Below are 12701 nucleotides of genomic sequence, written 5' to 3'. Positions count from 1 at the left end.
ATGTGATAAGTTCGGTCGGGGCGTGATCAAATCCAATAAAGCCCGAAGGGCTTTATGATAGATTTGATCACACCCCGACCGAAATTATCATCTCATAATATTCAAAGAATGATTCCTTATTACTTATTTTTATATAATTTTAAACCATCGTACGATTATATATTTAAATGATAGAAAGGCAAACCCCGCTGGCGCCTGGATTTGGCGTCATTTGTAGTATGGGTTATATAGTACAAAATCAATACCTAGTGTTATCACAGGCAAAGACACTGGAAAATGTAAATATACAGGTATAATTACGTTGAAATTTATTCTAACGACTGAACAGGCTAAAGACAACCAAAATCCAACATTTGTAAATATCTCGGTTGTGGAGTTTGTTTTCTACGAAAGACGAATAGGGCCACATATAAAAATATTTTTATCTCGTAATTACGAGAAAAAATCTCGTTATTACGAGACAATTTTCTCGTTATTATGAGAAAAGATCTCGTTATTACGAATTAATTATCTCGTTTTTACGAGAAAAGATCCCGTTAATACGAGATAATTTTCTTGTTATTACGAGACAAGATTTCGTTATTACGAGTTAATTTTCTCGTTATTACTAGACAAGATCTAATTAAAATGTTGCGTTTCTGAAAAGAATTATGAGAAAATAATGAAAAATATAAATGTATTGGTAGTTAATTACACGGTGTTTATATTTACAATTTTTAATCCGGTGTACTTGTTATACCCCAAATGAACATAATCCGCCCCTGTTTGAAAGCTAAATTGTTACAATAGAAACGTGCAATCAGATTCGATAATGGCACAGAAAACAGAACTAATCGGGATTTACTCAATCTAAGCCTTACAAAAATCTGAAATTTAGTAAACATAAACGACGCACCCAGAACATTGGCTGACCAGCAGTCAGTAAATTGTGATCCACATTGTATTAATACTATTTGACATGACAGTCAGTAAAATATTATTTACCTTGTATTTAAGGAATATGGAATCATTCTTTGAGGAATATTAAGTGATAATTTCGGGGGCGTGATCAAATCCAATAAAGTTTGAATGGCTTTATGATAGATTTGACCACGCTCCGACCGAAACTATCACCTCATAATATTCAAACTTAAGAATGATTCCTTATTACTTATATTTATATTATTTCCAATTCGAACACTTTAAAACAACATTTTGAAACCACTATCTTTTCATGTAGCAAATGCTATGTATACTACGCGGCGCAGCCAATACCGATTTTTGGCCCATTTTGTGTCACTTCTCTTTTAAGAAGTTATTGGGCTATAGGCTTATATCAAAGTACTGAAGTACTGACGGGAGTTGATTTTATTGATTATTATTTATTTTAAAATCAATTTATCGTGCATGGCAATTACTTTCTAGTTTGTATTTGAATTACGCATTTTTTTTATAATATGAATTTTTAGACTTTTCCGACAAGAATTTCGAGAAACCCCATATGAATCATGTTGTGTAATATTTAAAGATAGATTTCAAATACTAGTATGTATTTGTTATCGAAACTATTCCAAAAATTGTATGGATCCAAGCACTATTGATATCGAACTCAAGTCTCGTTAACTACACGCTCGGCTGTCTCCGTTAATATCCGACAAGCAAGAGAGCCCCCTCTCTGCTTGTCGGAGATTTACGGAGACAGCCGAGCGTCTGGTTGAACGAAGTCTAGCTGACAGCAAGCAATCATAACACAGTGTACATCATCTATACACAATGTATTCTGTACATGAGATGACTTTGAACATCTTTCCAAATACCTGATATGCCTGATTATTTGCACACAGTCCTTACACAGTTTTCACAAAGAGAACACTCTGTCTAGCATTAAATTGTAAAATGAAATTTATTTTCTTTCATATTTTATGAACACTGAGAATACTTATAAATATAAATAAAATATGTGATAATGAGGAAAGTATAAAACAATGATATCACAACATAACTTTTGTTTCACACTGTATTAACACAGTTATATGTACAATATATATTGGATATAAATATATGTACAGAACAAAACAAAATTAAGTGGAAGGGTATGTCTTCAAATATATTAAAAATGACGTGCACAAAGGCACACAACTCCTATGTAAATTTCAAAAGCAAGGCTTGGGGTGTCGGTCATTAAAAAAAACTGCTTAAAAATCAATAAACTGTAAAACATTTATTTATAATAAAACTGTCTATCTTTTGCATAAAATTCAATTTGTAATGTAGTTATGAAACATACACTATAGCTTCATTCTTAAACATAAAGAAATAGTCACAACAAAAACTGAACCAGACTAAAAATAATTGAACTAATTTTTTTTTTTTGGGGGGGGGGGGGGGGTATAAATGCTAAAAATTACAGTTTCTCCATGACAAACTGCGTAAAAATTCTGACAACCATGTTGGTTAGTACACGAATTTCGTTGATACAGCAAGTGGTCAAAAAAGAGATTCAAGTCACTGCTGATCAACTGAAACTGGCGCTTAAATACCACACACAATCATGTATATCACAAAATCTACAGTACTTATGTTACATCACAGACTAAAACTAATATACACTGTACATATAATATCAACAAAGTATATAAGTATAAATAAATAGTTTAAAATGTGTTTTGTAAGGAATGAGCTTTTGTTCTGTGGGTAATATCAAAGCAGACACCTGTCAGATGGTACTGAAAACGGCAGATGGTAAATTCGATCTTTACTCATTTAGATTTCAAAGTTAGAATACAGTTTTAAAATATTCCTGCTACAAATTTAATGTAAATTACGGTTAGATTTTAAATGTAACTTCCAGTGTTCAAAACACACACACACATATATATGATATATATGGATGTACATGGTACATGTACTAAGGCATTCAAATAAAAAATTGTAATGTTGGTTTTATAAATGTTAGAACTCAAAATATGTTAAACTATATTTAAATCTTAAGTTAATCTAAACAATATGTTGAACATATAATAAAATGTACATTTAATGAACCAGTAATGTTTCCAAATCTATGTTCAGCCTATTCGTCTCATATTTGTCTTGCATATATCATGTTGAATATATGGTGTACGGAAAAATATTCAATAAATCAAACCTTATATATGAACATAAGTAGAATTCAATGCCCATTTGGAGATACATGTGTACTGACAAACATTATATCATATAAAATGTAAAGATATTATGTATGAGCATGAAGAAATCATATTCTCGTACTCCCTAACAGAGTGAGGTACATGTATAAGTGGTACATTTATAAGTACTGGGTGTGTAAGATAAACCTGCCTATAGTTTGTACTTGTAGTTGTCTTTCATGGTTCTAATCTCCTTCAAAATTTTGGCCCTGGTCTCGTCTGAAACCCCATCTTCTATTTCACTGCCGACGCTCACGGCTTCTATCACACTGCGCTCCGATGTCCTCAAAAATGGATTATAAGACCTCTCCTCTTCAATGGTAGATGGACACTAAGCAAATGTAACAATGATAAGATGATGGGCACTGATCAAAGGTCAAAATTATTGCATGTCAAAGTAGGTTACTGTGTAGTATAATTCTCATGAAGGGAAGTAACTCTTAAAAATCTTCCTTTATACAATTGCAATGAGCTCAATGAATGCTCTTATACTATTCAATTCTAATTCCACATTTGATTCAAGCAAAGGCAATATAAAAAGTAACTTTATTGCTATACTTACTGTGCATAGGTTTTTTTCTCGCTGACTCATAATCCATTCATATTTTTTCTTTAAAAAACAAATACGAAGATGTTCAAGTTTTAATACATGTTTTATAAAGAATGCTGGATACCTACTCATCAACTCACACAGGGTATCAAAGCAGATACAGGGGCATGTAAATCAAAAGCTCAGTCACACATTATTATAAGATATTGTCCAAATATCAAGTATCTTGAACCATGATTTCAATTAAGTCCATACAGTCTTGCATGATTCCTCTGGGTATCGAACATCTCTAGAAACACTCAGTCACACACAAATTGAGTTTACTCTTAAAATCAACATTAACATATTCTTACCTTTGACTCTTCATTAGTGTTTTCTAAGTGGCAGGCAAAATCCAAATTATCTTTAGCGTACTCATGGCCTTTAAAAATAATACATAATGACAGGGGCTGACAAATACATTTTTTAGGCACTTGCCCTCGGGCAAGTAGCTAGGCAAAATTTACTTGCCCTACCTCAATATCTACTAGCCCTACCAACTTCTTTATTGTGATTAAAAATAAACAATAAACATACTGTATGATGTTTTTGCCCTTTATTTTAAATTTTCCCACTTTTAATACTCTTTATGAAATATATATGGTGTTGATTTAATATCTCTTCCTCTTGGTTTTCTCGAGAATGTGAAAAAATCAACACTTTTCATATTGATAGTTAACTGGATTTGTTGTAAAGGTAAAAAACAAACATTTTATTAACAGTTTTGGGTGTTTTGTTATTTTCTTTCACCTTAGGTGAATGTCCAAAATAATTGGTGACAAGTGCACACGCGTTCACAACCGTAGTTTCAATAAGGCCACAGAGGTGTTAAAAATAAAGGTGAAATGAATCTTTAGTGAGTTGTTTAATTTAATCTAATTACTAGTATATCTAATCATTTTAGGCCTGATATTTTAATTTTCAAAAAGATTTCGGCTATGATTACGATTAGCGAGTGATAACAAGCACATATCTATTTTTAGCATCATTTATGGCGGCGTACATAGAGACGGTGAACACACCTCAAAGAAGTTACACATAGAATAAACAGCTCAAATTTACGTTTAAAAATTGCCATTTTATAAGTATTTATCTATCGGCAGATTATAATCAAAACAGTTTTTGCAGTTGAAGGCTCTAACAAAGATTAGATTAGTTTTTAACCATTACGATAAACAAACACAAGAACAATACGTAGTACTAAGGAAACAGTAGTGAGAGTTTTATTGAATGATGATGACCCGTACTGCACTTGAAAAAAAACCCCATGTGAAAATCCTATCGTGGTGTATAATTTAAGCAAAAAAAGTGCGTATCATATTCGGCAAGATACGGTACTTTCATTTTCAGTACATATGCGAAAGTTTTAAAAGTCACTTGCCCACGGGCAAGTCCCTACCAAATTTTTACTCGCCCGATCGGAAAAATCACTTGCCCCGGGCGTCGGGCAATCGGATTTGTCAGCCCCTGATAATGATAAAAATCACTTGACAAACACACCATTCCATTCCAACCATACTCATAGTTATTTTTGTGGGAACAATTCCCAGTGTTTTATAGTTTTCATTTTATAAAATTCCTTTAACATATATACATGTATATCAAGCACATTTACCTGGCCACATCAGTACGTCTCCCCTGAAGTTGGACACTTTGTCTAGAGAGCCAAGCATGACAGAGGGAGCCGCCTCAAACATCCTACCTGAACAAAGCAATGGAGAACGATTAATTATGAAATGTAAATATTAAACTGAGAATAGATTGGTATACAGTTGTTGTCTGAATTATTTGTATCTGCATATCTACATGTATCACTGCTACAGCAGCAGTAAATACATGTACATCTGCATTAGCAGCAATAAATACATCTACATTTAACATGCACATGTATAATTATACACATGTCTAGGTTATACAAAACTATTTAGATTAAAGTTTTACTGGCACAATGTAATTCAGCTGACTTTTCAAAATATTTTCATTAAACCATTTAATGGCAATTATATGTACATGTCTAGAATAGCTACATTGCACAATGTACTCTCTAGCCGTCTTCCTAAGTTTGGGTTTTTTTCTTTAACCTCCTTCACTTTGCATTTGCTAGAATTCAACTTATTATTCGTTCTTACCACAACCTCCAAGAAAGAGATGGTCCCCAGAGAACAAAGAGTCAGACATCCCATAGGGAGCCCCGTCCAACAGGTACACGACATGCCCCTCTGTGTGGCCAGGGGTGAAGTGAACCGTGAAACGCATGTCACCGAACGACAAAGTATCCTGGTCATTGACATTGCTTCAAACATTAAATTATATGATACAAAATTATGATATTTTTTTCTTTTTGAAAAAAAAAATTTCAATGGTCAATACACAAATCGTTACCTGCAAATTTTATTATGATCTTAGTTATGCATAATTTATCACAAAACAAACAGTTTGAAAAAGAAGTATCTAGAATACTTATCATTGCAATAGATATCATTATTTCTTTATTCCTTCTTTGACCCTCCCCCCCCCCTCCCCCCCCCCCCCAAAAAAAAAAATTAAAATCCACCCTTGTGATTGCTCTTTTAATTTTTTTTAAATGGAAGTACATGTAACAGAATTTAACTTAAAAATATGCATGTTCACACTAAGCTATGTATACTTTTGTACTTTTGATAAAATGAAAAGCAAGAAATTGACAAAAGAAATTTTCTGGAAAAAAAAAATAAACATACTTTAAGGTAACTCAACAAAAAATTACTTACTCTGTAACATTGTTTACATTGTCATGAATTCCACCATAAATTCTGATGTTAGGGTACTGGCGCTTCATTTCTTGGTTTCCACCACTGTGATCCCTATAATGATAAATGCATTCTGTTTTCAAAATAGTTATACCAGTAATTGAACTTTTGAAATGGTTCCAAATATATACAAATTGCAATTATTGTTAAAAATAGGTACATACACTGTATCGAAATCAAATAGATAAAAGATTCCTATCACTGAAACAATTAAGTTTTATTTAAACATTTCCTACATGCTTTTCTTAATTATAGACAAAACTATGTGACAAGCATGGTCCATTTCACATTAATCTTCATTTTAACAATTCCAAACTCACCAGTGTTTGTGTGTGACAAGGACAGCCTCTGGGGATATTCCATTGTCTCGTAGGTATTTCTAAGTTTGAAACAAAATTAAACATATTTAGTTCTAGGATTGAAAATTTATACATTTTTCATTTTAGAGATTACCGTACATTATTCTATAAAAGGAGAAACAGTTTATTTATTTTTCGTTTTATGATACAAGTCTAAGATGTAATGATCTTTATCTAAATGCATGAAATAATGGTATTTGACATTGGTAAGAAACTTACAATCACTGGTTCAGGATCACCTGGGTCAACCACAACTGCAGACTTAGTATCTTTCAGAATGTAAGCATAATTGTCCAGTAGCATGGGAAAAGGTGTAAGAGTCAAATCTAAGAAACCAAGATACAATGACTGCCATCATGATTCACATCAAAAATAATTATCTAAAATTTTCACACATAGAAAATGTACAGCAATTTCACATCTTTTGAGGGAGATGAACTGGAATGAGCTGAGTTTGACACAGCAAGTAAAACAGAAGAAAGATGATATGGCAACTGTGTTAATCAGGTTGGGCCTATCGCCCAAATGGGATAAAATAGCCCGTTTGAGATATAATTTCCAATAAATGGGATATTATAAAATTTGAAGTGCAAAAACAATTGATGGAGAAAAAAACAACCACGGTTATAGTCAGATAAAATTCGATCATTATTTGATATTGATACACATGTACAATGTATGATTTCTTCGTAAGAGCTATCAGCTCACTCGATTTTTACTTATTTTATGTTAATTAATTAATATAAAATCAACTTTTGATTTCTATTATCATCTATTTAGTTAAAAGAAATAAAATATCAAAGAAAATAGTATAATAATCCATTAAATAAACGGCAGGCGTCTAGATTTCCTCGGCAGGCGTATGAATTCTACGTACGAGTCATCTGTCTTTACCAACATTGAACATTTTTGCTAATTTTGTGCTAAATAATCAATATAAAGTCAACTTTTTGTTATTATGATACTTAATTAAGTTAAGTTAAATAAAATATCAAAGAAAATATTAAAATAATCCATCAAGTAAACGGCAGGCGTGTGGTTTTCTCTCGGCAGGCGTGTTTTCCGCGGCAGGCGTCAGCAGGCGTGTTTTAGTATGACCGCAATGTAGATATAAGGCATCATATAAACCTCATTTCATGATGTTATAATGAGTATTTCGGTATTTTCGAAGAGCGTTTCAGTATTTTCGACGGGCATTTCGGTAAATCACGGGCATTTCGGTAATTCTATGTACCGTTTTCTCACTTATGAAAACTGACCTCCATATTTTAATGGCTGGATGACTGAATGTGTTTGCCCATCCGGATACTTCTCACGTGCCTTTGCTATGTCCCTTCGGTGATAAATCTGTCCTATCCGGGTTCTCGAGTAGAAGTAGTACCTACAATTTTTTAAAAATGATTAACGTTACATGTAACTACGAACAAAACTACGAACTGATGAAAGCCGAGACTTTGATTTTCTCTATGTCAACCGATAAGATTCGTGCATAAAAATCTAAATTTAAAAAAACGAATACGAAATACTATGAGCAATGTAATTATAATATTTTTCAAAGAGAAGAATACCCTATGCGAAACAGACAACTCCCGTCTTTTGCCATGCTAAAATGGTGTTTGCAATAAAAATCATGTAGGATTTGAGACAGGCATACTAAAAAAAACCCCAAACAAACAAACCAACTATTTCCGAATTTTCTCATTCCTTTGTTCCAACGGTCTAAAATTTTACTTGTGACAGTCCAATATTAGTGGACTTCTTTTAAAATCAGTTAATATCAGACCGTCATCAGATATCCTTCAAAATCTGATAGTCTCAGGTAAATCAACAATGAAATTTAATGGCAGTGTTTTAATTACGATATATGCCTCAAACACTTCTGTATGAAAAAATATCAGACAGTTCTCTGACCTAACGAGCCTCGAAACTCTCTGATATATTTTCATACAGAACGATACCGTTTTCGGCTTACATTTACAATTTGAGTTTGTGTCAACATCTCAAAATTGCATGCCATTCAGACCGCCTGATCTTGAATTATCGATATCTTTTTTCGTTAATTTTAAGTTCAACTCAGTGTTGATTGATATTAATTTTTCTAGAATCTTTCATATTTTCAGATTTAAGATTATTATAATGAATTGCTTTATGTGAGTGTATTATCAAACTTTCTGGATTATTACACATATATATATTTTTTTTAATCTACTTCCCAAGATTTTCAGTTTACCATTTTCTACAATTTTCTGTGTTATTTGCTCAACACATTTCATGCATCTACCATTCAATCTACTAATTGCACAGTTGTCTAAATATCATGTTGCAAACAAAAATCACGTGAATTCCAACTTGCCCTAACGTTAAAAAAAGCTTTCTAGCTAGACAGTGAACTATTATTAACAATGGAGACCTATATAGCTGTTATGCATTCAATTAACTACTGGATCTTGCTCGACTTTTCAGAAGCTGCATGTCGTCAACGTGTCCATGTGTGGAGCCAGAAAAAAACATGGGGGGGGGGGTGCCCGAGGGATAATTGTTTTTCGGGAGGAAAAGGGAAGTTCAAGGCCTATATATAAGTTCGGTATGTTTACTATATATGTATTAAATGTACATTTAAATTAGTTAATAATTTTGAATATTCAAAATTTGGTGGTGAAAGGGTTCAGACCCTGCCATGCAAGGACTAACACGAATCGCCAAGTGCCACTATACTAGGTCTGTTACAACGCACTTTGAAAAATTACGCACTTTGAATATTTTTTTCAAAGTGCGTTAAATTTGAAAAAATAATATTTTTTCAAAGTGCGTAAATATCGACAATATCAATGCACTTTGGAAAAAAATGTCGATTTCTTGAATTTTCGGATAAAATTGGTTGAAAAATTAATTCCATTATAACGTCAAAGTCATACATAAATACATCCATATATTGATATTTGTCTATATAATTTGAAAAATGTTGTATCATTACTTAAACTGTATGCAAATAATTAATTGTCTCGCGTAAATATTACAGTAATGGAACTACATAATCATTTTAAAATCAAAGTACTGAAAGTACTGACGAGAGTTTATTTTTTCATTTATGAGTTAATACTTTCTGGCTAAAGGAATGGATGTTTGCCATTTACCTACTGTGAATATAATGTGATTTCTTTTAATGCAGTAATTCCAAATCAAATTAATTACTTTAGATTTCAACAAAGACATAAATGTCAATAAGACATTTGTGTATAAAGAATACATTTTTTTAAAGAAACAAATAGCTCTGCTCATTAACATTTTATAGATCCATATTTCAAAATCCCTTTCTATGCGATTCTTAGGACGAGTTCCACTGGATGAAATATCTGGTTTCAGTGCTGCGGAAACCCTTTGGAAACTCTGCGGAAACTTAAGGTTACTTTAAGTTTCCGACAGGTTTCAGCACGGAAACTTCAAGTTTCATTAAGTTTCCGCAGTGCTGAAACTTAGGCTGTCCATGAATCCAAATGGTTTCCGCAACGGAAACTTACTGAAACTTGAAGTTTCTGCATAGTTTCAATCTCCATATACGTTTGGGATACATATTGTTTACAAATGGTTTCCGCAACGGAAACTTACTGAAACTTGAAGTTTCTACATAGTTTCAACCTCCATATACAATTGGGATACATATTGTTTACAAAGGGTTTCCGCAACTGAAACTTACTGAAGCTTTTTATATTTTTGCTTTCACAAAAGCTGAGCAAGGTTTCTACTTTATGTAAAAACAAAACAATTTCAAACAGTTCCAAATTTATTTTGTTCAAAAATCTGAAATTGTTTTCAATAATAAATAAAATACAGCTAAGATACAATAATGGAGAAACATCCATATGGCAATTCCCTCATTAGGGACTTTTATTTAAAAAATGATAAAATTGCATTGTATTTTTTTTCATCTCGATTAAATGCCAATCAAATCTCCCTTTAAAAATGCAACAAAGATCTTACTTTTTTAAAAATATGAATGCAATTTACAAAATAACTGCATGTACATGAATAAACAAAGAAAACTTCACTGTTACATGAACATGATACATACACTTGTCTCAATTTGTTTTGAACTACAATGAATATGTACACCATAAGATATTTTTGAAAAGTCTAAAGTATCCATCTTAAAAAAAAAAAAAAGTACACTACAAGATAGTAGTTGACAATAGAGGTATGACCCAGATTTGATTTGAATATATATGTCAATAAATTCCAAAATGAGGTCAAAGTGACCCACTTACAAGTTGGGATAAACCTTTTCTTTGTTAGTAATATAATCTAATGTTTTACAGAACAGGATTTGATATCATTTTTTTGATAATCCATTAAGTCCAAAGTGAACTTCTCATTTCCACCCATGATGTACCAACTGATCAGATTTTAATATCATAAGCCTATCAGTATTTAATAGATGACCCAGAGGGAGATATGAAAAGCTTGTTGGCCAATAAAAAGCTAACAATGGAGCAGTCTGTCAAATCATGTGCAAAAATATGATGTACACATTTAATTAATTATACTAATTGCAACACACTTCATTCCTGATGAATAATCTTCTTTACACACGGTTTACCTTCCTACATTTCACTACTTTACCTACATTAACATTTTTAAATCCAAGACATGAAGTAAAATATACATTGTTTATATATGTCAAGTATTACTACATGTACATGTACTTGCTTTTTGTAGCATGAATGTATAAAGTACAAATATCACACAGATCATTCACTTTACAATTCTCATCAATAACAGCATTTTACTTATGATATAAAAGCTAATTCCAATATTAGTTACATAACACAGATTAAAATAAAATCCACATGGAAACAACTTTCCATGCAAGTAATTTTGTTATATAAAAATTGTAATACATGGGGTATATGTTGTCTTTATATATTTTCATATACGACATAATTGAATATTGTTTGGTGTATTTTATCATTTCTATGACCCATGCTTTCATCTCCTAATGCAGTGTTTTTACATTTAAGATTGGTTTCTTAATTTTTCATATATTGCTGCAAATAAAAACTAAGTTATCAATAAATGTTTAAACAAAGAAAATGGGAAAAAAAAGTAGTTAACACTTATCAACTTGAAGGTGTGAGGATATATGTTACATGGAGTCTAATATTTTATGCAATATTTGCAAATATAACAAATTATTTAAGAAAATGAAAGTTAATATCTGCAAGGTCTAATCAATCATTTAATAAGTCAAAACCATGTGATTTTCTAAGATTCTAACTTACAGACAGACATTGTTATATACTGGTATTTGATCATATAAAAAAAGTACTTTTATAATTTATAGGTTTTTTGAAATGAGAATACTTTACAGTTAAAAAGTCTTGTTCCGCAGAGGTTTATTCGAGTCGTAGAGATGTGTCCATTCGAATCAATAAGGAGTGTCCTTGGCTGTTGTTGATGTAACCTGAGTCGTAGTTTATGGAAATAGGCCTTTTTGGGGAATTTTCGAGCATTGTCCAGACCGGTGAAGCACTCATATGATCACATCATGGTTACAGCAGACTTAGTAGTTCTGGACAGTGGTAGCATTAAAATTCTTCTTCTTGTTCCTTTCACTGGGCTGTACTTTATGTCTGTTCTATTTATCTTAAACAAGAATAATAAAGTTTCATTTAGATTGTTAAACAATAAACATTCAGCCTAACATGTAATAAAAGCATTCTGAATAAAATTCTGAATACAGAAGCTACTATGCAGTTGTCAGTTGCTGTTTAAACTATGTCATATAATGACTACAGTAGTATCT

General features: G+C 31.9%; 1 protein-coding gene across 1 annotated transcript; it reads right to left on the bottom strand.

Moving 5' to 3' along the window:
* Positions 1-2366: 2366 nt before the first annotated feature.
* LOC105348326 (probable hydrolase PNKD) lies at positions 2367-8556 on the bottom strand. The gene is made up of 10 exons (XM_011457692.4): positions 8470-8556; positions 8161-8282; positions 7121-7227; positions 6863-6921; positions 6504-6596; positions 5883-6046; positions 5369-5455; positions 4068-4135; positions 3727-3774; positions 2367-3495 (listed from the first exon to the last, which is right to left on the bottom strand). The coding sequence occupies exons 1-10, from the start codon at positions 8502-8504 to the stop codon at positions 3316-3318; spliced, it is 963 nt and encodes a 320-aa protein (XP_011455994.3). The 5' UTR covers positions 8505-8556; the 3' UTR covers positions 2367-3315.
* Positions 8557-12701: the final 4145 nt, after the last annotated feature.

This window comes from Magallana gigas, chromosome 8 (genome assembly GCF_963853765.1).
Source record: "Magallana gigas chromosome 8, xbMagGiga1.1, whole genome shotgun sequence".
Classification (NCBI taxonomy): Eukaryota; Metazoa; Mollusca; class Bivalvia; order Ostreida; family Ostreidae; genus Magallana; species Magallana gigas.
The sequence above is the reverse complement of the archived record's forward strand: the minus strand, read 5'-3'. Positions and strand labels throughout refer to the sequence as shown.

Bases quoted from the DNA above. Each gene is read 5' to 3' on its own strand.
- LOC105348326 (XM_011457692.4), bottom strand. From the start codon at position 8,504: ATGGCAAAAGACGGGAGTTGTCTGTTTCGCATAGG. The intron at 6,047-6,503 runs GTAAGTAATTTT...TAATGTTTGAAG, and splicing joins AATGTAAACAATGTTACAGA to CAATGTCAATGACCAGGATA. The intron at 5,456-5,882 runs GTAAGAACGAAT...TGCTTTGTTCAG, and splicing joins TCTCTTTCTTGGAGGTTGTG to GTAGGATGTTTGAGGCGGCT.